The sequence below is a fragment of the Neophocaena asiaeorientalis genome, unplaced genomic scaffold, assembly GCF_003031525.2.
Source record: "Neophocaena asiaeorientalis asiaeorientalis breed wild unplaced genomic scaffold, Neophocaena_asiaeorientalis_V1.1 scaffold251, whole genome shotgun sequence".
In the NCBI taxonomy this organism is placed as follows: domain Eukaryota; kingdom Metazoa; phylum Chordata; class Mammalia; order Artiodactyla; family Phocoenidae; genus Neophocaena; species Neophocaena asiaeorientalis.
Window position 1 is genome coordinate 2,193,576 of NW_020173377.1, and position 24,192 is coordinate 2,217,767.

Here is a 24,192-nt window from a genome sequence, read left to right on the forward strand (position 1 = left end):
CAAACTCCTGCTCACTGAAGTTGCCAACTGCCAACTCTGTCTTCATCCAATGGATTTTCTGTTCCAAGTCAACCATGACCTATTGCTTTTGTCAAGATTCCCAATAACAGAGACATCAAGAAAGTAATTGATATTTCTAAGATATTAACTGTTAGTAATGTGACCACAGGAAGGTTCAGCGTGTCTACCGGAGCTGATATAATTCTCTTATAGCAGAGTTTGATCTGAGTCAGCTTTTATCCCACTCCTCTAAATTTCTCAATAAACATGTATTTCAAGCATTCAAGCTCATCACTTCAGCTTTTGTGAACATGGGGAGCTCATTCTGGTGCTTCTAATTTGTGTCAGTTTGGGTAGCTCCTTGCCTTTTCTTCCTGTCTTGGGGTAAACTTTTAATAACAGTCTAGGATCAAATACTTTCTCCTCTTGTCCACATCTCTTCGGGCACATGGTACTTATTTTGTTCGGGTGGGAGCAGTGAAAGGAGTAGAATCACAGAATATTAGAATGGGAAGGGCGGGGCTCTGGATCATTTAATCAGTTTTCAGAGTAGGAAACTTAGGCCCAGAGGAGGAGAGGGACTTTCCTAATGCCTCCTAACTCTTAGGAATGGAAGCATGCCCTGACCCCTTGAGCCCTCCAGCTGTCTGGAAACAGCAGCCGGCTTCCCTCTCTGTGTCAGGCTCCTCTGTGATGGGAGAGACATTGTTCACCTGTTTTCAAGGCATCACCGAAGAACAGGGGATAAAAGGGCCATAAAGTGTACATTGCAAAGGTACACTGATACTTGAAAGCAATCTTAAGTTACCGCCTGCATAAATTATTTTCCTAACCCTTTGGGACGAAAATTCCTGTGGCTGCTGCATTTCAGAAGAGTTTGAGGTTTTCTTTCTTCCTTTTGCTTTGTTTTTATGACACTGTGAACTTGTTTTGGAGGGGAGACTTTTAACTTTATTTAGCCTTGCTGCAGGGGTTTATAGTAATTACAAAACTATGCTAATGAGAGAGACCTATCATAAATCTGATATATTTCCCCAGTCATAACCAGAAAGAGCCTACCTTCTGTAGCTTTGAAAAGGTAAAGACATGACTTATTCCCTCCCTGTTCCCCACCCCCCGCCAGGTTCATTGCTAATTGCGGTGCTGTTATTAAAACAAATGACCTGTCTTTAAACACCCCAGAATGACATGACTTTGCCCCATCAGGACTGTAATCAGACCACCCTGTGTTTTATGGACTTAGTGTCTTGGCCATCCAGAGGCACGCCAGTGGGTGCAGAGTTTCTGCTTTCGCTGCTAATTAAACTTTGAAAACCTTTTCTTTGTTGCTGGGCCAATCATTTCCACGATCTGATTGGCCAGAGTTGATTCTATTTCAAATGGGCAAATTTCTATTTATTCTGAAAAACAAGCAACAATTCCAAAGAACAAATGTTTATTTGAAAGAGCAAAAAAGTAACTGTCAAATGAGCGGATTGCCTGAAAATAGCTTTATCCGAAAAGCCTTCTGAGAGTAGGGAAAAATTTGTCGTGGCTGCCAGATACAATATTATTCACATTTCAAAAGAGAAAATGACGATCTTAATACCTTCTCTTAGGTTTCTGCTCTTGGCCTTTGCACAGCTCCTTAGCATCTTGTGATTTACATCATTCCCTGAACAGCCCTTTGGAGGTGGAGGTGGGGGCGTGTATGTGTCAGTGACTGTATTGGAAGTGGCATAACATATCGTTTAAGATTTGGGACTCTGGAGTCATTCATTCATTCATTGTTTATTCATCACATATTTTTTGAGTGCCTCCTGTGTGTCAGGAACTGTTCTAGGCACTAGGCTGGAACAGACTAAATGAACAAATGAACACACAGACTACAGTTCCCTGCCCTTACGGAATCTAAGGGCGTCGAACATACCTGGATTCAGGTTTTAGTTCTGCCACTAGTTTGTGGCCTTGGGCGAGTTACTTGTTCTCAACGAGTTTGTTTTTTCACATGTAAAATGATGTTCATGATAACTCCCACTGCCTAACATTTTTGAGGATTAAGGAGATAATTTAAAGTGTTTAGCACATGGTGAGTCCTCATAAATGGCAGCTGCTGGGGCAATTCCACTGTCATCATTGGGAGAGGGGATTCACCAGGGAGCCAGGGCGCTGACATGCTAGGATGCTCCATTGGCAAGAAAACAGGTGAGATCAGTCCCCATCCCTAGTCCTTCTAGATGTAGGGGTCACGGCCAGGAGTCACAGGCTGGTTCTTACCTCTGCTTTGCCTTCCCTTTACTTAAGCAGCAGCCTTACAGAGTTGGCCCTTGTTCAGAAATAACTACTCTCGCCATCCTGTTTTGCTTCCCTGGGTGACAGACTCTAACATTTCTTCCTCTCTTCTTCTTTCAGATTGTTTAGTGTAATTTTGGAACAATTAACCAAAGAAACAGAAGGCGGCAACCACTCCAGTGGCAAATCGGGAGGCTTTGATGTCAAAGCCCTCCGCGCCTTTCGAGTGTTACGACCACTTCGACTAGTATCAGGAGTGCCCAGTAAGCACGTTTCGTTTCCTAAAGCCAGAAGTTTGTTGATTTTTTTCCTTCTGGGTGGGTCTCGGGATTATGAAACAGGGTGCGATGAGGTGAGTTGCTGTGTACCAGCCAAGGGCTCAGCAGGTGACCATGGAGGCCTTCGCCATTTACAAAGCACTTTTGCTTGTATTGTCACTTCGGGTCCCCGTGACAGCCCCGACCAGGGGTGGAGCGGGTGGAGGGGGGCAGTAGTGATTGTTGTCTTCCTGATTTTATATTAGAGAGAATCTTCTCTCGTGCAGAGACCAAGTGGGTGGTGGCAGGAGACCTTGAGTTCAGGCCTCCTGCTTGCAGTCTGGTCTTCGTCCTCTGACATCTGCTGCCATCAGCTCCTCCCACTCTCAGGCCTGTCCCTTTGAACGTGGTGGGTTATGGGGATGAGGGTGTTGGAGGCCTCAACTGACTGCCTTTTTTCAAAGTGAGAGCAGCAGGGGGCTGGGATCCTGAAAGTCTGTTTAACTCTCCCACGGAGGGACTGTGCCCGTCTCACTCGGGGGTGAAGAGGTGAATGCTTCTGTGTCCACCCTGTATGTAGGTCACAGTAGCACCTGCCTGAAGGTGGTTGTGAGGTCTGAATGCAGTAATGCAGGGAGAGCCTTCAGTGCAAGGTCTGGAGCACAGAGAGGGCCCTCAGTGTGAGAGATGCTGTATCACCCACGAGCCTACTCTACCTGTCTGTGCCAGGCCCTAGTTTGCTTCTTGCTCCAGATCTCCAGGCCAGGTTCAGTGCCACCTGAGTTGGAACAGATGCCCCGTCTGTGCCCTGGCCAGGAACTTCCGTAAGGAGCGTGGCATATGCTTCCCTGGGCTCTACTCATGATAGGACATCCCTACTGGGAACTTAAGAGGGTGGAAGTTTTAGTGCCTCTCCAAGGACTGTGGCTGTGAGTTGGCTGCCTGCTTCCAGCTGCAGGACAGATATGGGATTGCCTTTTTTTCACAGCTCATAAAGCCATCAAAAGAGCACAGATCATGTTTTTGCCTCTCCAGAAGTTCTTCATGAAATTTTATTAAACCTGTTGGCACTCAGAACGCACCAAAAATTCTCTGGAAAAAAAAATTTCAAGTTTAACATTTTAAAATGCAGGAAGTGGTGTTTTATGTGTACTTGTTTTTCCAGGTTGTTCCTTTATTTTCATTGAAAAAGATCAGCACAAGTCAAAACCACAGAACCTTCTGGAAGCAATTGAGAAAAATAGAAATACCTTGGAAATGACTGGCCCTGTTACTTGTAACATGATTAAATGAGAAGTTCAGTGAGCAAACATGAGGTTTCAGATTCAGTTGTTACAGCTTAATCTAATTTCAGAGTAACCACGGCAACTTTTTTCCCCCAAAGAGCAAATGACAGGCCAGCCTGCCTGCAGTATGTGCTGTGAGCAGACATGCGGGTGCAGTGGCTTTGTGGGTCTGAGTCATACGTGAGGACTTTCTCAGCTCATGTTCATTAACTGCCTTGGAGCATCCAAGTCTCTCATCAGAGCCAGCTGGGCTTTGGGGAGATGGGTCAGGGGCTCTGCGTCATGCTCTTTCTCATGCAGTTGGCAGCTGTGGACTAGTGATTTCTTACATACTTGAAGTTGTTAAAAATGCCTGGGAAGGTGTGACTGTTTATACTTATCTGGGAGTTGTCTAATCCCTTCTCAAGAGAACTCAGACTGTCCTCCTACAAGACATGGGAAAGAACCCTCAAGATCATCTGGTCTACGATCACCATCTTTTAGGTGAGGAAGGTCATCGAAACCTTGGGCAGCTTCTCGTGGCTAGTGGGTGGCCAAACAGGACCAGACCGGCGGCCTCCTAGTTCTGGCCCACTGTTCTTTCTGCTCCATTTCACTGCCTCCTTGGTTAGAGTCCTGTGAGATCTGTTGTACACATCGATTATATACAAAGGAGCCTAATGTCATGAAAGTGTACACATTCACAATAAGATACAATGTCATTATTTCATAAATGTGGCCAATCTGAAATATAATAGTTACAATAAACATAGACACACTTATGAAACATAGGGCTCACTGCCATACAGCTGAGAAGAGCTAACTGCTGGATGATGATTTTGGATGGCCCATCCATGTCTTAAAAAAAGAAACACAAACAAACCCAAATGAAAAAGCAAACGAAAAACCCCTTGCCCAAGTAGATTAGAGCATATGTTTCTTTTCCCCTCCATCTTTTCCTTATAGAAGGCAGAAACATTAAAAGTCATCCTATTGATCATTTTTTCTCCAAAAGAAACCATTTGAACATTTAAGTATCCGAAGACAGTATGTAGGAGTTTTGTCTTAATGAAAGTCTGGAAAGAGGTTCTTTGCGAGTCTGAAACCCTCTTATCGCCCTTCCCTCCCCATCCCATCCCCCAGCTCTTCCCATGTGCTTCTTATCAAGGCGAACTTTTGCTGTTATCGCTGATAAGTATTTTTGCTTGGTGCGTTCTGACTTCTAACGTATTTAATTCTAGCATCTCAGCCTCTTCTGTTCTTTCATTGTTTGAATATGTACTGGGAAAGTGAGAAGATACTAGAAAAGGGGGCAGTTTGGAGGAGGGAGAGACAGCAGGGAGAGGAAGGGAAAGAGAAAGAAAAAAGGGGGAAAAGAGTGAGCTAGTCGAGTGGAAGCTGAGGTTGGTTGCGGTGGTGGGAGGAGCGCAGGGCACGTGCAGGGGCGTCAGGTGGCCTGGATCTAGTCCGGCTCTGGTTTCCTGCCAACCGGTCTCCCTGCGGCTCCTGCTTCCCTCCCCGCAGTCCAAAGTGTTGCCCCGCTGTCCCTGTTCCCATGGTCTTTTCTCTTCCTGTACCATGGCTCTCAGTGTTGCTCCGTGGGTAGCTCCCATGTTTCCACGTCCCTCCCTCATCTCTCAGGTCCATGTTTCAGCCTCAGGGCACTACCCCCTTCATGTTAAGTGATCAGACTCACCAGGTGGACAGTTGCTCTTACCCTCTCCTTCCCCGGCCCCTCATCTGCCTCTGCCACTCCAGGGGACCCTCCTTTGACAGGCTTGTCTTTGTTCAGGCACTAGGATTAGCCTCTTGACCTTGCCCTGCCTCCCTGGGCACCTTCCTCTAACTCAGACTCACTTGCTGAGTTCTGATTTCATCCAGCTCCTTACCCTGTCCTCCCTGGAGGGCCCAGCACCCTCCAGCTGCCTCTGTGCCCGTCTTGCCTATTGCCGCCCCACTTGTCTTTCTAAAAAGGCTGCCTTTTGAGTTTTCCTGGGTCTCTCCCATGTATACATGTTATTAAACTTTTGTTTGATTTTCTCCTGTTTAAAATAAATAAAGAGGCTGCCTTTTGCCAATGGACTAAACTCCGGCCCTGTGATCTGAATTCAAAACTCAGAGCTACCCAGCTGCAATCTGCTTGTCTTTCTTGTTACCCTTTTCCACTTCATGACCGCCAACCGAGACTCACCACCCCCAGCCCACGTGGCACTAGCTCACTTCCATGCTTTTGGTACTTTCTTCCACTGCCTGGAGTAACCTGTCTCCTCTTGCCTGCGGAAATCCATCCTCCTCATGCTTCAGGCCCTCCTGAGAGGGAGGCTACTGCCCAGTCGTCTTTCTTCTCCCCCACTCAGAAGCGATGCCTTTCATCCCTCTTTAATTTTAACTGTGTGATATTACTTATTCAGCATCTGTGTGCTACCTTAGAGTAATTTGTGTTTAATTCTTATGTCTTCTTCTGCAGCATAACCTCTTTGAGAGGAGCCACATTATTTAATACATCTTCATATCCCCCAAAGCACTAAACCTTATGTTTGCTGCACGGTAGATGTTCAAGGAATTTTGTTGAATGGATGAACAAATGCATAAAGGAATGACTTTTATATCTGGCAGTGCCCTCTCCAGGCCTTAGTTTTTCCATCTTTCAAGTTGAGGGAGTTGTATTAGATGGTCTTTAAGGTTCCTCTTTGACTTACCTCACATCCAGGCTTAACGTTAATTAAAAGCTATGAAATACCTCTGAGTTTTATTACTGTGTGTCCTATACAGAGCAAGCATCATTAGGAATCATATCTGTGCATCACTGAGATATCTTCCTGGCTCACAAACTTATTTTTCTCTTTCCTAGGTTTACAAGTTGTCCTGAACTCCATCATAAAAGCCATGGTTCCCCTCCTTCACATAGCCCTTTTGGTGTTATTTGTAATCATAATCTATGCTATTATAGGATTGGAACTTTTTATTGGGAAAATGCACAAAACATGTTTTTTTGCTGACTCAGGTGAGTAATAAAAGATGACAGCTAACCTAACTATTTAAACATTTGGCTTTCCCAAAAACAACTTTTGTGGTTTGGGGAAGATCTAAAACAAAATGAGAGAGAGAGAGAGAGAGAGACAGGGAAAAAAAAAAAGATAGCCGAATACACTGGTGACTCTAAGACAGTTCTTAGTGTGAATTATATTCAGAATAAATGAGAATTTAGTTCCCTTTTCTATCTTGATCTCCTATGTAATGTGCTCTGGTAAACGAGATGGGGGGACCCCCTGAAACTGGACCGTGAGGTGAATCAACAGTGTTGCTCTGTATAGGCTGAGGAAAGGTGCTGTTAGAGTGGGACAGAGGAGAGAGGGGTGGATTCTGAGTAGAGGAAATGGCAAATTCCATGGAGGAGGGAAAGTTTGAAGTGAACCTTGAAGGACAGTAGGAATCCGAGATAGCATAGCTGGGAAGTAGAGTGTTGCAGGCTCTGGGCAGGGTACTTGGCTTCTGCAGCTTTGTTTCCTGATGTTCATTCCTCCCTTGAGTGGTCAAGCCTTCCTCTGCTGTTTGCAGATATCGTAGCTGAGGAGGACCCAGCACCGTGTGCGTTCTCAGGGAATGGACGCCAGTGTACCGCCAATGGCACGGAGTGCAGGAGTGGCTGGGTTGGCCCCAATGGCGGCATCACCAACTTTGATAACTTTGCCTTTGCCATGCTCACCGTGTTTCAGTGCATCACCATGGAGGGCTGGACAGACGTGCTCTACTGGGTAAGCCGCTTGAGGAGAGAGTTGACGGAGTATGCTTTCCTCAGATAAAAGTGTTTCATTAGCTAGAGCCATTGGGGAGCTGGCTGAAAAAGACCCCCTGGAAGTGAGTTCTTTGGGAAGGGAAGCAGGCCCTCTCGTCACTCAGTAAGACCTATCATCTCTCCATGTTGGGGCCTTGGTTTCAGCTCTAGAAAGCTGCTATAGGAGGTGGACTCCCTCGCATCCCCAGTGCCGCCTGGGGACTTACTGCTGAGCGTGCCCAGTAGTCCCCTGTGTTGGAGGAACTCCAGAGGGCCGGGGCTGTCCTCGTTAAACTCTTAAAGAGCCAGAGGTCATTCCCCAGGTTAAGAGGCTCCTGGACTTCCATGGACTAAAACTGACCTTTTATACCTGAAGGCAGGTTGCTCTACCAGATCCTGAGTGGAAGATAGGGAACATTAATTGAATTCTTGTCATGCTTTCCATTAGCTTAGTACAGCCTTAAAGCCCAAATGGGTTTTTCCCCCCATTAAGTATTACTACTGATCAGCCCAGCATAAGCCCTTAGCTCTCTCTTCCTTTTTCTGTGGAGCTATAGAACTCTGGCAGAGAGGGTAGAAATGGCATATAAGCCTTCCATGGCTGGTGGACCTGTCCATGAAGACAGTTGGACACTCTTTGTATGGCTCAGGGCTGGCTCTCCTTGTTCCTGACGGAGCCAGAAAGGTTTGCTGTAAATGAAGAGCAGTCATATTTTAACAGCCATTTCTCAGAGCTGGGTTTGTTGGTTTACTTCTGTGTTTGATAGAATTTGAAAAAACTCGCAGAAGTTTAGAAATTATTTTCCATGACACAGAGCTGCTGGGAAAAACAGCTGACTTGCAGATTTTGAGCCTAAATCCAAGTCCAAATGGGATTAACCAGGATTCCAATAATGATTTGTTAAAAGACAATGGGTAATAACATACTTCTTGAATGGTCAGTCTCTAGTTAGAAAGCCTGCAGGTTGAGTAGCTTCCGACAGGATCTAAATCTCAGACACTTTATAGGATTTCCCATTACTCTGTAACTTCAGGGAACATAGTGTATAACGGTTGTAAATAAGTTTTTGCTTCCCTTCACAAGTGAACTCCATGCATGCAAGATTGTAGAAGTCCCTATATATGTTCAGTGTTAGGCAAAGAAGACATGTTTTTATTTTCATCCCCAAAGTGTGAGTCTAGTTTGGTAATAAGGTTTTTAAAACATCACCAGCATGTTATATCTTGTTTTTCTCTCTCTCTCCTTTTTCTGTTGTCATAGGGGAGTGTGTGTGTGTGTCTGTGTGGGTATGCACATCTGTTATTTATATCCATAACACAATGCCTTTTGTGAAGAGGAAGAAGGAGGGAGATTATATTGGATGAGCCAAGGCCATGGCCATGCAAGGGGACCCTCTAATTAGGTAAAGGGTTTGTTTTCAGTATTATCTTCTAAGCTGTAACTCCTAGTTAGATTAGCAGAGGGCTCAATCCAGGTCTTCCCTTGAATTTCTGATAAATAGGAAAAGAGTCATCCAGATAGCCCAAACTCTGATCCTTCCCCCCAAAACACTACAGAAGACAACATTTTGATTTAAAACAAATAAATGAAAAACCCGTGACTCCTCTCAGCTCTGTTCTCCCTGGTCTCACGGTGAATTGCCATTGCCGATCCAACATGCCCTGACTAATGGACAATTTTATACTCTATGTTATGTTTCTGCACACTGATTGTCCTATCGCTGAGCTAGTGAAAACTCTGGGAGCGTGTGATTAAAGGAGAGAAAACACGTACCCAGAAACAAAAGTTTTTACTTGCTTTCCTGAGAACCTCTAAGTATCACCTAGGATGATATAATTATTACCTCTGTTTTTCATATGACAATCACAGAGGTAATAATTTGACAACATAATAATTACATTCTCTATGAATTACATGGCATCTTTATTCTGATGGAGGAGCTCCAGTAATTTATCAACATTATTCCAGTCTATATCCCATTATAGAAGGTCTGGGAAACAGTGGAATATAGACTCCTGAACATCCCCGAGGTCCTACCGCTAGAGCAAGTGGTACTTGATTTAGAACAGGGGTCTACAGACTTTTTTTATAAGGGGCCAGATAGTAAATATATTTGGCCTTGCAGACTGTAATGTCTCTGTCACAACCACTCAGTTCTGCCCATGTCGCTTGGAAGAAGCCGTAGACAACATGTAAACAAACGTGGCTTCGTTCCAATATTTATTTATGGACGCTGAAGTGTGAATTTTGTATAACATTCCTGTGTCATGAGATACTCCAGATATTTTTCCTACCATTTAAAAATGTAAAAGCCATGTTTAGCTCACGGGCTGTACAGAAGCAGGTGGTGGGCTGGTCTGGCCTGCAGGTCACAGTTTGGTGACCCCTGGTCTAGACTAGAACCTTTCCTTGGCATTTTTCCACTGTCAGAGGTTTTCGAGCCCTTCAGAACGCTAGGGGGCAGCTCAGTGATGTCTTCCAGAGTGTTCACTAAGACCTTAGTCTCTGAAACACATCAGGTTGCTTTTAATTACTTGTTTATTACACTTACTATCTCAGCACAGAGGTAGGCAGGAGCCAGGGCCCCAGCCTTCTTCATGCTTTATGGGCCACAGTCAACGGGAAGCCACACAGCTGTGCACAGAACAGAACATCCCTGCCCAGCACAGTGCCCGGCCCAGACCAAGTGATCAGCAAACACCAGTTACTGTTACTCTTTAAATGCATGATCCCATTGCCTCACTATAGATGGGCCATGTTTAAGTGCCTGTTTTTATCCGTAGCTAGAGTGTAAAGGGAGCATCTTGAGAGAGAACTGAGATTTTATTTTAAATATTGATGGCAAGCAAAATTTTCAGTCCTTTAGGCGTTTGTATATGGTGGACAAAGTCTTTGCCAGGGATGAGTTTGCATCTGGTCAGGTTTATATTCAGTCAGTGTTCTCAAGTTCAGGGATGCCTCAGTTCCCAAGAGTGCCTGGCAAGTGGTGGCAGGGTCTTGAAAAGGGACGTGCGGGTGGGCCCGATATGCAGAAAGACACGCATAGAATAGGGCCATTTGGATGTGTGGGGAATGGGATTATTAGTTTCTGGTGAAAAATGACTTTTTTTAGTACTCTTTTATGAAGTGAATTCCACAAACATAATTAAGGTGCCACCTGACCTACATGCATCTGTTGTCCACAGAGGCAGAAAGGTGTAGTGCAAGGAAAAAGCCTTAAGGCTGGAAAGGGCTGGGCGTGTGACCTTGGGTAGGTCACCCAAACTCTCTGGGCTTTCATTTTGTCCACAAGATGCAGAGTAACCCTACATGATCCTATTGTTTTTTTCTTCAGCTCAGAGGAAATGTTTTTAGATGTAGGAAATTAATGAAAAGAGTATTGATTTCAGAAGAGAGCTATCCATATAAATCATTTGTGGCCTTTTGCCTTAGTGCCAAGCTCTTTTCTCAGTGAGCATACTTACGGCAGTGCTGGCTGTATGACTCAAATGGGAAGTTCCCTTGGCCAAGCTGTCCGTCTTATTCATTCAAGGTACCAGGGAAATCCCTCTCTAGTTAGCCAGCAGCTTGCGTTTCTGCCCCTTTCTCTGATTCCATGCTCAGGGGAGCGACAACCAATATATCAAGTTTCTAGTAGTAGTTGCAACAGTTAGAAAAAACAAAAAGCCTAGGTTAGCCTTTCCTCGGAGACATGGATGTGCGTCTCAGCCTTTGAAGTGAGGGGAAACTGAAACTAGGTTATTTCCTGAGTACCAGATGACACCACAGGATGACTCTGATATAAATATTTTAAAAATCTAAATTGAGATGCTTGAGCTCCTCCCGATTTTTCCATTGCTGACAAAGACCACTCGGATAAAATCCCAAGCAGGGTCTCTCTTTTGCTATGGGTATTTCGGAGACCAGCTTGCCAGTTCTCACTCGTTCCATGTGTATGGTAAGCCTCTGACAAAGAGACCCGGGTTGAGGAGATTTCTTTGGGAGGAAGCCTGGCCCTTAAAGCTTGATTTTGGTTGCTCTTTCCCACCCCCTGGAGATTACATAGAGTCTCCTGTGGCCTTTGTTTTCCCCTTGGCCCCTAGCTGTTATTCCAGGTGATATTTCTGATTTGAGCAAATGGGAGTCTGTTGCACACTTACTTCTAAGAAATTAAAAGTTTCTTAAAAAAAATGTTCCCTCCCAAGTTGGAGCAGACAGCTGTTCCTAGAGCCATTCTCTGGGACATGGGACTGAGGCCTCAGAGAGGATGGGTGGGGCAGGTGCTTGGCTGACGGCTGGCCCACTTTTCCAGAGTTGTGGGAGAGCGGGGTCTCCGGTGGGAGTCCTGGACGTGCACATCCTTATTCCCCATGAGCAGGCCCACTCACCCCTGTCATGTGCACTCCTCTTGCTACAACAGAGGGGAAGCAGGCCCAGAGAGGTCTCTGTGGAAGGCCCTGGCTCCAGGCTGGGCTCTGGTCCCTCCACCGGGCAGCCTGTTTCTTCTCCTCCACGTCTGGATTATTAAATATGTTTAGCGGTGTGGTTGCTTTGGAAGAATTACCCTTGGCCTTCCTGCTGAAATTAGTTTATCCAACTTAATGAGATCAACAATTGCAGCCACGGCCCTGCCTCATTCATTACTCTAATTGCCGATGTAAGATGTGCAGACTGATAGCAGTTCTATTAAGCACATCCATTTTCATGTGGCCAAACAGGTGTTTCATAAGGGATTTAATGCCCTCTCCCTAGACTTCAGCAGCAGATGTGAGGTAATTTTTTTTCTTTTTTTTTTTTATGTTCTCTTTTTCCGTTTGGTTTCTGCATGAGGCAGACAGTGAAATGCTTGAGCTTCGGTCTGTAAAGCTAAAAATCTAGCGCCAGATAATGTAAAGGAAAGCACATGCATAAAGGCCTAAGGGCCTGACCCTTCAAGGCAAGAACGATGAATCAGCCCAGACTATATACTGTTCTATTAGCCGAAGATTCTGGCTGTTCCAACAAAGTCAGGCCCGGGGTCATTCATTCTGTCCCCTCACCAGTCCTTAACACTTCCTCCCTGGAGAAGTGTTTGCCCAATGTAACGTGATCTGTGCTGCCGGAAAGTTCCATCCAGCCGTGAACCTGAAAGCACTTGTTTGCTCCATCATGAAGGCTGCTCATGATCGGACCTCTCCTGGGAAGGTGCATCCGGGAGGCCATGTCTGACTGTGCTGCTTCAGCTTGTCCTAGAAGCGGGGACACCAGGTTCCTCTGGAACAGCTCACAGCTGGAGCCAGCTCCCCCAGGGTGGGTCATGTAGGTTCAAGCTAGGTGTGGAGGATAAGGGCTTCTTTCCTTCTCCTGGGTCCTTCCCGTGGGTCCAGTTATGGAAAAAAATGTCATTCCCCAAAGCACCCCTGAATGTGTCAGCTAGGTGACTTCTGAATACTTTCCTTCTTTGCATTAATTTAGCTGTGCTTGCACTCGCTGATAGCAGATAATCCAGATTTAAAGTGGGTTAGGTTTCCTTGGATTGGTTGGCTTCCAGTGGAAAGTTATTATTTTAGGGTTTTTTTTTTTTTTTAAAGAAAAGAATTTATAGAGTCAAATGTTGCAAATTTGTCTCTATAACTAAGACTTTTCCACCATCACAAATTTTGAAAGCAAAAATAGTACTGACAACTTGGGCAGAGTAGAAAATAGTTTCCAGCTAAGCACTAGTTTTGTCTTCTGTCAAGATCTTTTCTGAAAATCCCTTACCAAGGCAGTTTCCTGTGAGAAGGAACCAAATCCCAGCTGATTGCCCTAGCGGTGGCCAAAGTTTGCTTTATTTACCCTGAAAGCTCTGATGGCTCTGTGTGCGTGTGCGTGTGTGTTTTGGGAATATATAATGAATGTGCATTGGCTACTGTTGTCTGATTTGAAGCTAAGTAAATGTTTAATTAAATGTATAGAATGCTGTCTCTAATGTAACCCTCTCTCCTTATTAGATTCTCTTATAACCCACTCCTGTGAGACCATCTTATTTCTTACAGATGAATGATGCTATGGGATTTGAATTGCCCTGGGTGTATTTTGTCAGTCTCGTCATCTTTGGGTCATTTTTCGTACTAAATCTTGTACTTGGTGTATTGAGCGGGTAAGCTACACCTCTTTCATCTTGAAAGCAGAGTCCCGAGGACAGTTGCCAAGACCACACAGGCTTTGCTAGATGGGGGCCGCCGGGTGGGTGCCAAGCATTTTGTGTGTCCTCCAAGATACTTTCTTTTCTGCTGAGGCTTCCCAAATCAAGATGTTTCCTGGAACCTTACCAGCCTTCATGAAAGAAGGCTATAGGATCATTATTGACCAGAAATTAATCAGCGTTGTCACTTGGGATTTAAATTGTTGGCATTGCTTGCCCATTTGTCCTAAAAGAAGATACATCTATAATTGTGTTATTGGCCTGGATCCAGATATAACGCAGATTAATTGGTACAAAACAGTAGCTAAATGATTTTTGGTAGGTCGCATTCGTAGGCTTCAGCAGCAGAACCTGTCCTTATTGAAAGAACAAAAATGGAAGGCCCTTGACGGCGTCCCCTTCTAGGAGCACCAGTCTTTAATCAAAGCCCTAGTGGTCCAGCAGCTGTTCTTGGGGCTCTGCTCTTTGGCAAATGGATAACTGATAACTAATCTCCTTACATTTTACAGGTAAATGATGCGATAGGATGGGAATGGCCATGGGTGTATTTTGTTAGTCTGATCATCCTTGGCTCATTTTTCGTCCTTAACCTGGTTCTTGGTGTCCTTAGTGGGTAAGCAGTTGGATCCGTGTTCCACATTCTGCTGCTGCCATGTGTCGGGCGGCTCTGCGTGTCCCCCAGCTGCTCCCTGCGGCTTTCTCTGCATGCATGTGGACTCTGATGTCCCCTCTGTGTGTTGCTTTTGGACTAAACTGTGATTCTTTCTGCTTGTGTCTGTCTGTGAGATTCTGTGTTTCTGATGCTTGCCAAACACTATTAATTTAATGGAACCGTTTCTCCGAAGCCAGTCACGTTAATATTGCCAGTGTGTAGAAGTAGATTAAAAGTGAGTAAAAGGATTCCCAGCCTTGGTCTCCCCCAGGAAAGGGCCTTTGTCTTTTGTTGTTTTCTTCCCATTAGTACATAACCTGGCCCTTTTTACCTGCAGTGTATCATGATGATTTCAGATTTCATGGTAAAAGAGAAATAAGCCTAGATTAGCACATAAATACTGAATAGTTTCAAACTCTCACATCCTTCAGATCGGGATCGTTTCTTAGCTTGGTTTTCTGCTGCTGTCACTGTGAGAATACTCCCTTCAATTCATTTTTAATCTTAACTTGTAGAATCTGTCTTTAATGCAGGGTAATAATCAGCTTTTGCACCTAAATTGCCTATGGCCTTATCATCGTCCATGTCACTCAGTCACCAGTTTCGAAATTTCATCTTGTTGACCCCCTTGGCTCGGTGGATTGACAGGGTGTTCGCTGGAGACTGGGTCGGGAGGGGGGCTTCGCCCTGCCTGTAGTTGCCATCCCAGAGCCCTTCTGGGCAGCTCTGCGTCCTCCCCATCCCACAGACACCCCAGATGGGGGAGTACCCCAGAGAAGGGAACCAGGGCTCTCCAGACTCTCAGAAGCAGAGCCAGTATATAGCCATTGCCGGGGCGGGGTCGGGGCTGGGAGTGCGACCGACCGAGGCCCAGGAGATGCCCATCTCCCCGGAGGAGTGTCTGTCGCGCCCTGAGCTCAGACATCCTCAGGAGACACTGTTGATAGGCTTCATTCCCAGTGAGTTTATCTACTCCTCACTCACTCTATCTGTGCCTTTCCAAGCTTGTATCTTGGGGGAAGTGATGTCTTTGTGTAATGCTGAGTCACTGGAGAGACCTTTATCGCATTTTTCTCAACACAGCCTTTTCCAGAGCAGAAAGCAGAGCTAGTGATCCATCTCTGCTTCCTCTCCTCATCTTCCCTCTAACCTACCCTGCCTGTTTTCAGGGATAACACGTTTAGAATTCTCCTTGACCGAGTGTGGTCACTTTTACACCATGGATGTACACTGTCCTGTGAAGCCCTGTCTAGAAATGGCCCTGGAGCCCGTGCCCCACACTGAGGGGAGTAGGGACTGAGTTGGGGGTGTGACAGCTTACCCCCTGCCCCCCACCTCAACCAAAGCTTCCTTCTACAGATAAATGGCTCTTCGAGCCTCATGTTCTTTCACCTAAAACCTTAAAAGTGCCTTCCTCCTGGTGACCCGCCACGGCCTTAGGTTAGTGTCGGGATGGTAAGGGTGGAATGTATCCCTGGAGAAACAGCATCGTGATGACTTTACCACAGAAACGGCCCGTACAAGGGTAACAGCAATTCTGTTGTGAATTCCTGGCACCCCGTGCCTCCTAAACCCAACTAAACTGAGGCCGTGGAAGCGACTGATTTTAACAGTGCCAGTGACATGCCTTATCTCTGCGCTCCCAGAGCAGGAACATCACCCCTGCGTGATGAGGCAGCTTAAAAAGGAAAACCGGAAATGGGAGGGAGGGACTCCTTGTTACAATGGTGGGTGTTAAATATGCACTCCGAGGGGGGTGGTGCCCAAAGCTGGAGGATAAAAGCAGGCACACACCATGGTGGAACAACCAGTGTACTAAAATATATTTTGGGGAAAATAGTAAGTAATTTACAAACAGTTTTGAATCAGAACAAAACTAGATCCCTTATGAAGGAGAGCGCAAATGACACGTGAATTTTTACAATAAAATCTGAGATTTCGCAGCAGTTTTCAGTCCGTCCCATGATGTGGGGCTGCAACTGACTCTGCGCCACCTGTAAGGCCACTTGGGTAGGAAATGCTAAGCCGTGCTCTGTGTACAGGAAGAGCCACGTCTGCAGAGCAGAGTCGGGCATCCGCGTTCGCTAATTTGGTCAGCGTTTCCTGAGTTCCTGTTGAGTGCCCGGCTCTGGGCCAGAAGCCGGGGTGCCAAGATGTCGAAGACACAGATGGGGGCCTTGTGCTCAGACAGTCATTGTCTCGGGCGTGGGGAGGAAACTGTAGTTAGGCAGTGCAGGATGGCCAAGCTAGAGTAGAGGTGGAGACGGAGCGGCTGTGAAAGCTGCGTGTCTGTGAGCTGGATCTTGAAAGATGATAAGGTGTCTCTGGGGGTGGGGGTGGAGAAACCGGAGAAGGGGCTGCTACCACCTCCCCTAACAGTTAGTTACCCAGGCTTCTCTGCCTGGGTTCTCCTCCTTGACTTTCCCCCAAAGCAACACAAAATCCAAATGGGTCATTTGTATTCATTTTCTTGTTAAAGAAATGTAATTTTTTTTTAAATTTTAGTTTTAGTCTTAGGGTTCTTCCCGATTTTTTTTAGGGGACACTGGAGGGAATATAAAAAATGTTTTAAATGTTTTAAATAAATGTTAAAAGGAAGACAACTTATGTCGCATAGCCCCTTAGGGACCATCAGACCAACACAAATGTAATTCCGAAAGGCCCAAATTAAAAAGTTCTCCTGTTTTAGACACTTAAGACCGTGCTGCTGCTTTCTAATGAAGAATCATTATAAGATGCTGTGTGTCTTTAAGTCTGTTAACCATTTGGAAATATTTGTTGCTCCTCTTTTTTTTTTTTTTGTGCACACTTGTTTTGGTGTTGGTACGTTTTTAAAGCATTAAGACTGATGCTTTGGAAAAATCTTTGCTTTTACGCAGACCGTTCTTCTCAAGGTGAGTGCGAGGTTCACGAACTGCATGCCCGGCGTAGCCAAACGTGATCCTGGATGAAGACGTTTTTCTCTGGTGCTCGTGCTCTGTGGGAGGCGCCGAGAATATCTGTAACTAGAGTTGTGTATTCACATTAAGTTGTCATTAAGGAGATGGTCCCATTTTGACAAGGCATTAGAAAGACTGTCTCGATTAAGTCTACAATTCAGACTATGTCTCTTCTCACGGTGGCTTTGATGATTTTTCACTTTTAAAATTGTTCGCTTAACCCTTGTCCCCGTTGAGGTTTTTGTCCGTAGATAGGTAAAATAAGAGAACGCAGTAGTGTTTCCGCGCTTTGTTTCTTTAGAATCACTGCCAGATTCCCGGGGGGAAATGGTGGTCATGGACAGTGGGCTTATGTCTTCACCTGCAGGACCCACCTGATGCCAGGCACACCTGCGGTAAGGTAGAGGGCCCTCTGAGCCCCTGTGGTGTGGGTCAAACCCCCAAGAAGGGACTGATGGATGAGAAGGGAACTGGAAGACCTTGGTTCTGGTCCTGCCAGTGTCACCCGCTAACTCTGGGACTTCACTTAGGAGCTCTGAGCCTCTGTCTCTTGACCCCTCATGTGGGGAAGATGCTCCCGTGCTGCCCCTCCTGCCGTAGGGTAGGTGGCTTTAGGTCAGCTCGTGAATGTAGAAGTGCTTTGAAAAATATGTACTATAAAGAATTTTACTCATTGAATCTATCTTTCTCTTAAATCCACGGGCCTCCTCCCAGTCCCCTCCCTGGGTGAGGTGGGAACAGCTGAGGGGCTGTTTGGAAACTATCTGAAGTGTCCCATTTTCTGGATTTCCCAGGAAGTGACCAAGAGAAACGAGCTATGTATGCACAGTAATACTGTACTCGGTGCCCCCCACCAAGAGGAGGCCGTGGGGGTTCTTTGTCAGCTATAAAGTATGATGCAGCTGTAAATCATGATTGAGGTTATGTCTGACAGTGATTTCTTTGCACAAATAGAGGGGCATGGCATTTCTGTAACATGTGGTTAAACACTGGCTTTAGAGTCGGATAATCAATACTTGACTCTTTGCTCTACTTTTTACCAACTGTGAGATCTGGTGAAATGACCTACCTCTTAGAGCTTCACTTTCCTTGCCTGTGAAATCATGTTAATAATATTCACCGTGTGGAGTTGCGTGAGGATTCAGTGAGCTGAAGAGTGTAGAGGGCTTGGGTATCGTTATGGCGATAGCTTGAATAAGAGTATATAAGACGGGATTTGATGCAAGAAAAATCTAATCAAGCCAGTTCTTTTCAGCTAATTTTTTTCCCCTGTGACCAGGCCTATAGATCGGGTTTAATTTGCATGGCTATTTTACTCAGGAGTTAATAAGCGAAGTATTCTCTACTGCTCTTTGCTTTTACAGGATCTAATGTTCAAAAATGCTATCAGAGGTGCGGGAAGGTACAATGAAGATGAAAATATCTAGAAGCTGGTAAATCATAGGTCCTTGTTGAGGAAGGATTTGATTTGCCTTTGTCTTTGTTTCTGCCAAAGAAAGGCTAAGGACCCACGATGCCTAGACAGGTTTTGATGTCTGTTAGATGGATTTCTCCTCAGAAGTTTAGATAATCTCTGATATTTATTATAGTGGCAGTCATATCCCTGGTACTTAGCAATGGCCAGAAAGAGATTAGATAGAAGACCCTTAAGAGATTAGTGTAATATAACGCAGACTTCGATGCATCTGTTGTCTGTCGGCCTTTGAAGTCAGGCCCCACATGCCATTTTTCATAGTAAATCCAAAGGGCAATTTTAGGATCCTATGCTATGAATATTTTTTCTGTTCAGTTGTTTTTAATACTGTTGTCTTGGTGCCTGGATGTTCCTTGCCAAAAAATGTTTAAAAACTCTATTTTCTTGTATAAATTCAGTCTCATACTATGAAGGCTCTTGAATTATGTACCGAACTATGACCCACGTTGAGATGGACCTGTATCCTAATCACTTTTTTAAAGGAAAAAAGTGATTAATTTCATCTCCTGATCCTTAGACTTGATTCACATTTGTCCAGAACATTCCATTTCTCTTCAACCCATTTGGTTTCTCTTTAATCCACAATAACTGGGGGGAAAGGATGCTTGGTGATTGGTTGAAAGTGTTGGGATAAAAAAACCTAGACAAAGATTCAGGCATGAATCTACCTGTGTTACTGTTGGTATAGAGGATGTGGAGAGGGGTGGTGTTGGGCGGGGCACTGTACTGAATAGGTTCAGGTTTGGGAGGGCATCATAATTTACACCCTGGCCCATTAACTTCACACCGTTATGAGCCATGGTCACTCGGAGATTGCCTCTAATTTCCTCCCCTTGAATGCTGGCTCAGCGGGCAAAACATACCAGGTAGATGGTGGTTGGTTGCTTGAGGAGACGTGCCTTCTCGGAATAGGCATTCATATAAATTATTCATGACTGGGATTAGAATTAGCTCTCATTAAATATTTGACCAGCATCTGCTGACAAAAAATAAGCAACAGAATTTCTTCCTGTACATAAACATATCTACATCTTAGAAGAGTAGTTGAATTGCTTGCAACGTTGAAGGGGGTATAGTTAGGTAATGGGATAACCAGGCTCTCAGCATGGTTGGTTACCACTGTTTTACAGAATAAAATTATATTGAGTTAATGAGTTAATTCCATGTCTTGACCAACAGACTAAGAAAGCACACCGAGATCTAGTCCAAAAACAAAGGGACAGTGGAGGGTATTTGTAGATAGTTCTTACAATTAAAAAAAAAAAAAAAAAGATTTTCCTGTGAATAATTAGTGATGATCAGGCTACCAGAATTCCAGACACGTTTAGCTGGATTTGTCTTTGGTTTGACTAGACTCATAGGTGAAAGAGTTGTCCATACGGTTGAGAGGTCTCTTTTCTTGAATTTGGAAGTAATGTTGGGAGTGGGGTTGAAAGCTGAGGGAGAGATCTGTGGTCCTTTAGTAACCTCACATGGTTTGGTTTTGGTAGAACAAGAAATTAAGCCCCACTTCAGCTTTACGTGGAAGAATGCTAAATTTCCTTTTTCTAATAAAGAACTGTGTTAAACATTTATATATACTTTTAAGCACTGAACTTCCCTGTTGCAGAGTTAAGATGCTGTCGGGGGTGGCTGACAGGTGGATGCGGGTGCTGTAGGTACGGTGGTACCTGAAGCGCATAGGCTGGTAGCCACACCTGACATTAACAAGTGAGTGGTAACCTCTCCGCCGCTGGCTCGAAGCGACTGTTTCCATAGAAATGGCTGTTGGGACCAGTGGAAATGAGGTAAGTAAAAGTTTTCGCTGATCCTTGTTTCCATCAAGCTGACGCCTGTTCCCCTGGCAACAGCAGTGGACAGCAACCAGGCACTAGCAACAAATTCAGGAGAGCTCTCTCACTTGTCAGCTGTGCCTATCATCTATTCCTAACCGAATCCTTTTTTATAACACTTGGCAAAAACCTCGGAGGACCCAGGAGGCATCTCTGGCCACGTGTGCCCTCCTGAGCACCCACTTTGCCGATGGAGAGCTCTGTACTAAGCGAATTCATCGTAGTGCTCTCATGCAGAGCTCAGCTCTTCATTAAGCCTCTGGTACCTTAATGGTTGAAATTAAAGCCATAATTTTCCTGTGTTCCCTATTCCGTTGGCAGCATTAACAATCACTGTTACTTCTGCAGTGAAGGGTTGTTTATGAATTTAATAATTTGACTTCTGTGATTGCCCTGAGGCGCTACTGTCAACCTCATGCCAGTCTTTTTTTTCCTTCTGTGTAATACCTCTTACAGGCTGGTAAAATTGCTTACAGAAATCAAATATTGGTATAGCAGGACAGCTCAGTATAGCAAGACCTTTACGTCTGGGATATAGGGAGCTCTTCTTTATTAAAGTTCAGCAGTTGTTCCTTTCCTGGAACATTTTAATATTTAAGCAAATTATGCACCCAAGGCGAAAGTATCCTTCTCCCGTATGAGACAGTGTTTGCAGGTCCCACAAAACAAAGGAGAGCTGTCATTATTGCCCTGGTGTGTAAGGTAAGAGTGTGTGCGGAGAGGCACAGAATGAGGTGTTGGGTGCTGTCTGGTGTTAAACCCTTAAAGATACTATTTTAAAAATATTTTCTCTGAAACAAAATGAAACTCTGAGACTCAGAGCTGTATCTCTGAGAATCAAATGAAAATATGGATCCACAGCGTTACGAGAATTTAAATTGGCTGTGTAAAAGAAGACTGAAAAAATGGTGAATTTCCTGTCTTGGAGGGCTTTCTGAATGACTTTGTTCCCAAGAATCTGGATGAGGGCAACTATAATAATTGGCTTGGAGGCGATATTTAGGACTAACCCTGTACCACTGGATCGGGTTCACTGCAACAGACTAATAAACAGAAAATCTTGCTCGATATTTTTCTCTCTCTCTTAGACTTCTTAAGAAAAAAGGACTTATTCATTCAATGAATATTTTTTGTGTGCCTGCACAGTGGTTTCAGTGGTGAGACAAAGCAGAGTCTTGTCTTCATGAAGCTTGTATCTCATGAGGGAGACAAAAATTATAAACTTTTATAAGTTCTTTGAAGGAAAGGTGCATGGTGCTGTGAGAGTGTTTAACAGGGAGAACAAATGTCTAGGGGAAGCATGCTGGAGGAAGAGAAGGATGAACGAATAGCCATCATATCCAGGCAAGATGGGAGAATACGCTCAGGGAGGGTATTACAGTCAAGGAGAAACCCATGCAAAGGCCCGACAGCGGGAAGGAACAGAGGGCATTGGAGAAACTGAAGAAAGCAGGGTGGCAGGCACTCAGGGGGCTAGGAAAGGAGGGTGAAGAAAAGAAGACAGACTGGTCAGCAGAGCCCAGATCACAAAGGTCCTTCAAGATCACATCACAGTTTCTGGTCATTAGCTGAAGGGTAAAGAAACCCACTGATAAATTTCAAGCCCAAAATGATGTGATTTATATTTGTGTTTTATAAAAATTACTCTGCTTTCTGATGTCTTCAACTTACCTTAAAATACTTCAAAAAATATAAGATAACTGGATGGATAGAGGGATGGATAGATAGGCGCTAAAGAAAATGCAGCAAATGTTAATTATGGAAACTAGGTGGTAGGCATATGGCTGTTCACTGTGTAAGTCTTCCTACTTTTATGAACAATTGAACTTTTTTCTTAACGTTGGAAAAATTCAGCACATAAAAATCACTCTGGCTGCAGTAGTATGAATGGATTGGATGGATGCAAGACTGGATGTGGGGAGACCAATTTAAGGCTATTGTAATCCTCTTCCAGCCACAATATAGTAACAGTGCCAGAATGGACCTTTTACTATAAACAACTATAAAACTGGCGAAAATATATGAAGCAGTGTTTTTTGTTTTTGTTTTTCAGAAGATGGAAATAGGCAACGCAGGGTTGGGTTCCTTAGGAGAAGGGAAACACATCCAGTAAGTGCCACAATTGTCCTGGCTGTCTGCCCGGAGATGCTTTTAGAATTGTGGCACAGGAGGCAGAGCCCAGAGGAGGACAGTGGTCTATTTGCTCGAGAGGCAAAGAGCAGAGTTTGAGAGGCCGAGACAGCTGGGATTTTCAGGGCAGGGTACTGGAGAGAGAGAGGTATGCAGAGAAGGGGCTCCGGAAAGCTGAATTAGGGAGTCTCTGAAATCTTTGACTATATACTGAGCTGCTATGTGCCAGTTGAATTTATTGGTAGAGAACAGCTACCACAAAGCTGTGAGCTGCTGGAAATCTCAGTGTTGGGAAACAGAGGGATTCTGACCAGCTGGAATAGATTGACATTGATGATACATTGGACATTCAAGTGAGACCTCGGAAAGGCCAGGCATTACGGGTATGGTTACCTTAGCCCTGGAGTAAGAGCCACTCTAGACCTACCCCAGTCTAGACCTGCAAATCTTATAAACAAGCCTCAAAAGGATCAGGACAAGTGGCTAACTTAACACCTGCCAAAACAAGTCAACACCCATTAAAGGAAGACACCCAAACCCCAGATGTTCCCCAAAGGTTTTCCCACATCATTAAAAGTTACAGGACATGAAAAGAAGCAGGAAAACGTGACCCATAATCAAGATGGAGTGGGGGCGTCAATAGAAACAAATTGAGAGATGACAGATAAGGCAGGAAAGGAACAAAGAACATATGGGATGAACAAAAAACCAACAGCAGGATGGTGGACATAAACCCAACTGTATCAGTACTTGGATTGAATGAAATGGGCACAGTGTTTTAATGAAAAGACAGAAATTGTCAGAGTGAATAAAAATGCAAGCTACTATAAAGACAGATTAAAAATAAAGGGATAAATATATTAATACAAAATATATAAAATAGACTTCTATACAAGGAATATTTGCAGAGAGAGAGATTTCAGAGATAGAGACATTTCATATTCCTGGAAGGGTCAATTCATCAAGAAGACAATGATTCTACATGAGTTTGTACCTAATAAAGTTTGAAATACATGAAGGGAAAGCTGTCAAAATTAAATGGAGAAATCAATAAATCCACAAACAGATGAAAATTTTATAGTTCTTTCAATAACTGAAGAGCAAGGGGGTGAAAAAAACTAAATATAGATAACATCTGAACACTACCAACCAGAATGACCTAACTGGTACTTACAGAACACTATATCCGATAACTGCAGAATACTCCTTCTGTTCAGGAGCACCAAGAGAGACCACGTGCGGACTGTATTAAAAAAAAAAGTCTCACTAAGTATCAAAAGATTTAAATCTTGCAGAGTACATTTTTTCTAATAGCAATTGATTTGAAATAGAAACCGGTAACAATACGCTGTCTAGAAAGTCCTTCAAATACTGAAAATTAAATGATACATCTCTAAATAACTTACAATTCAAAAAAACATTACAGTAAAAGTGAGAGGTTTTTTAAACGG

At 44.4% G+C, this 24,192-nt stretch overlaps 1 protein-coding gene across 4 annotated transcripts in view; it reads left to right on the forward strand.

Moving 5' to 3' along the window:
* The window catches only part of CACNA1D (calcium voltage-gated channel subunit alpha1 D), a 316,740-nt gene that overhangs the window by 165,848 nt on the left and 126,700 nt on the right, over window positions 1-24,192 (forward strand). For 2 of the 4 annotated variants that reach the window (XM_024746347.1, XM_024746350.1), the window contains exons 5-8: window positions 2,392-2,534; window positions 6,645-6,797; window positions 7,352-7,548; window positions 13,566-13,669. In XM_024746347.1, coding sequence (XP_024602115.1) covers window positions 2,392-2,534; window positions 6,645-6,797; window positions 7,352-7,548; window positions 13,566-13,669 — 597 coding nt within the window. Of the gene's footprint in view, window positions 1-2,391; window positions 2,535-6,644; window positions 6,798-7,351; window positions 7,549-13,565; window positions 13,670-14,223; window positions 14,328-24,192 lie in introns of all 4 variants that reach the window. The other 2 variants (XM_024746346.1, XM_024746348.1) reach the window with 1 other exon arrangement.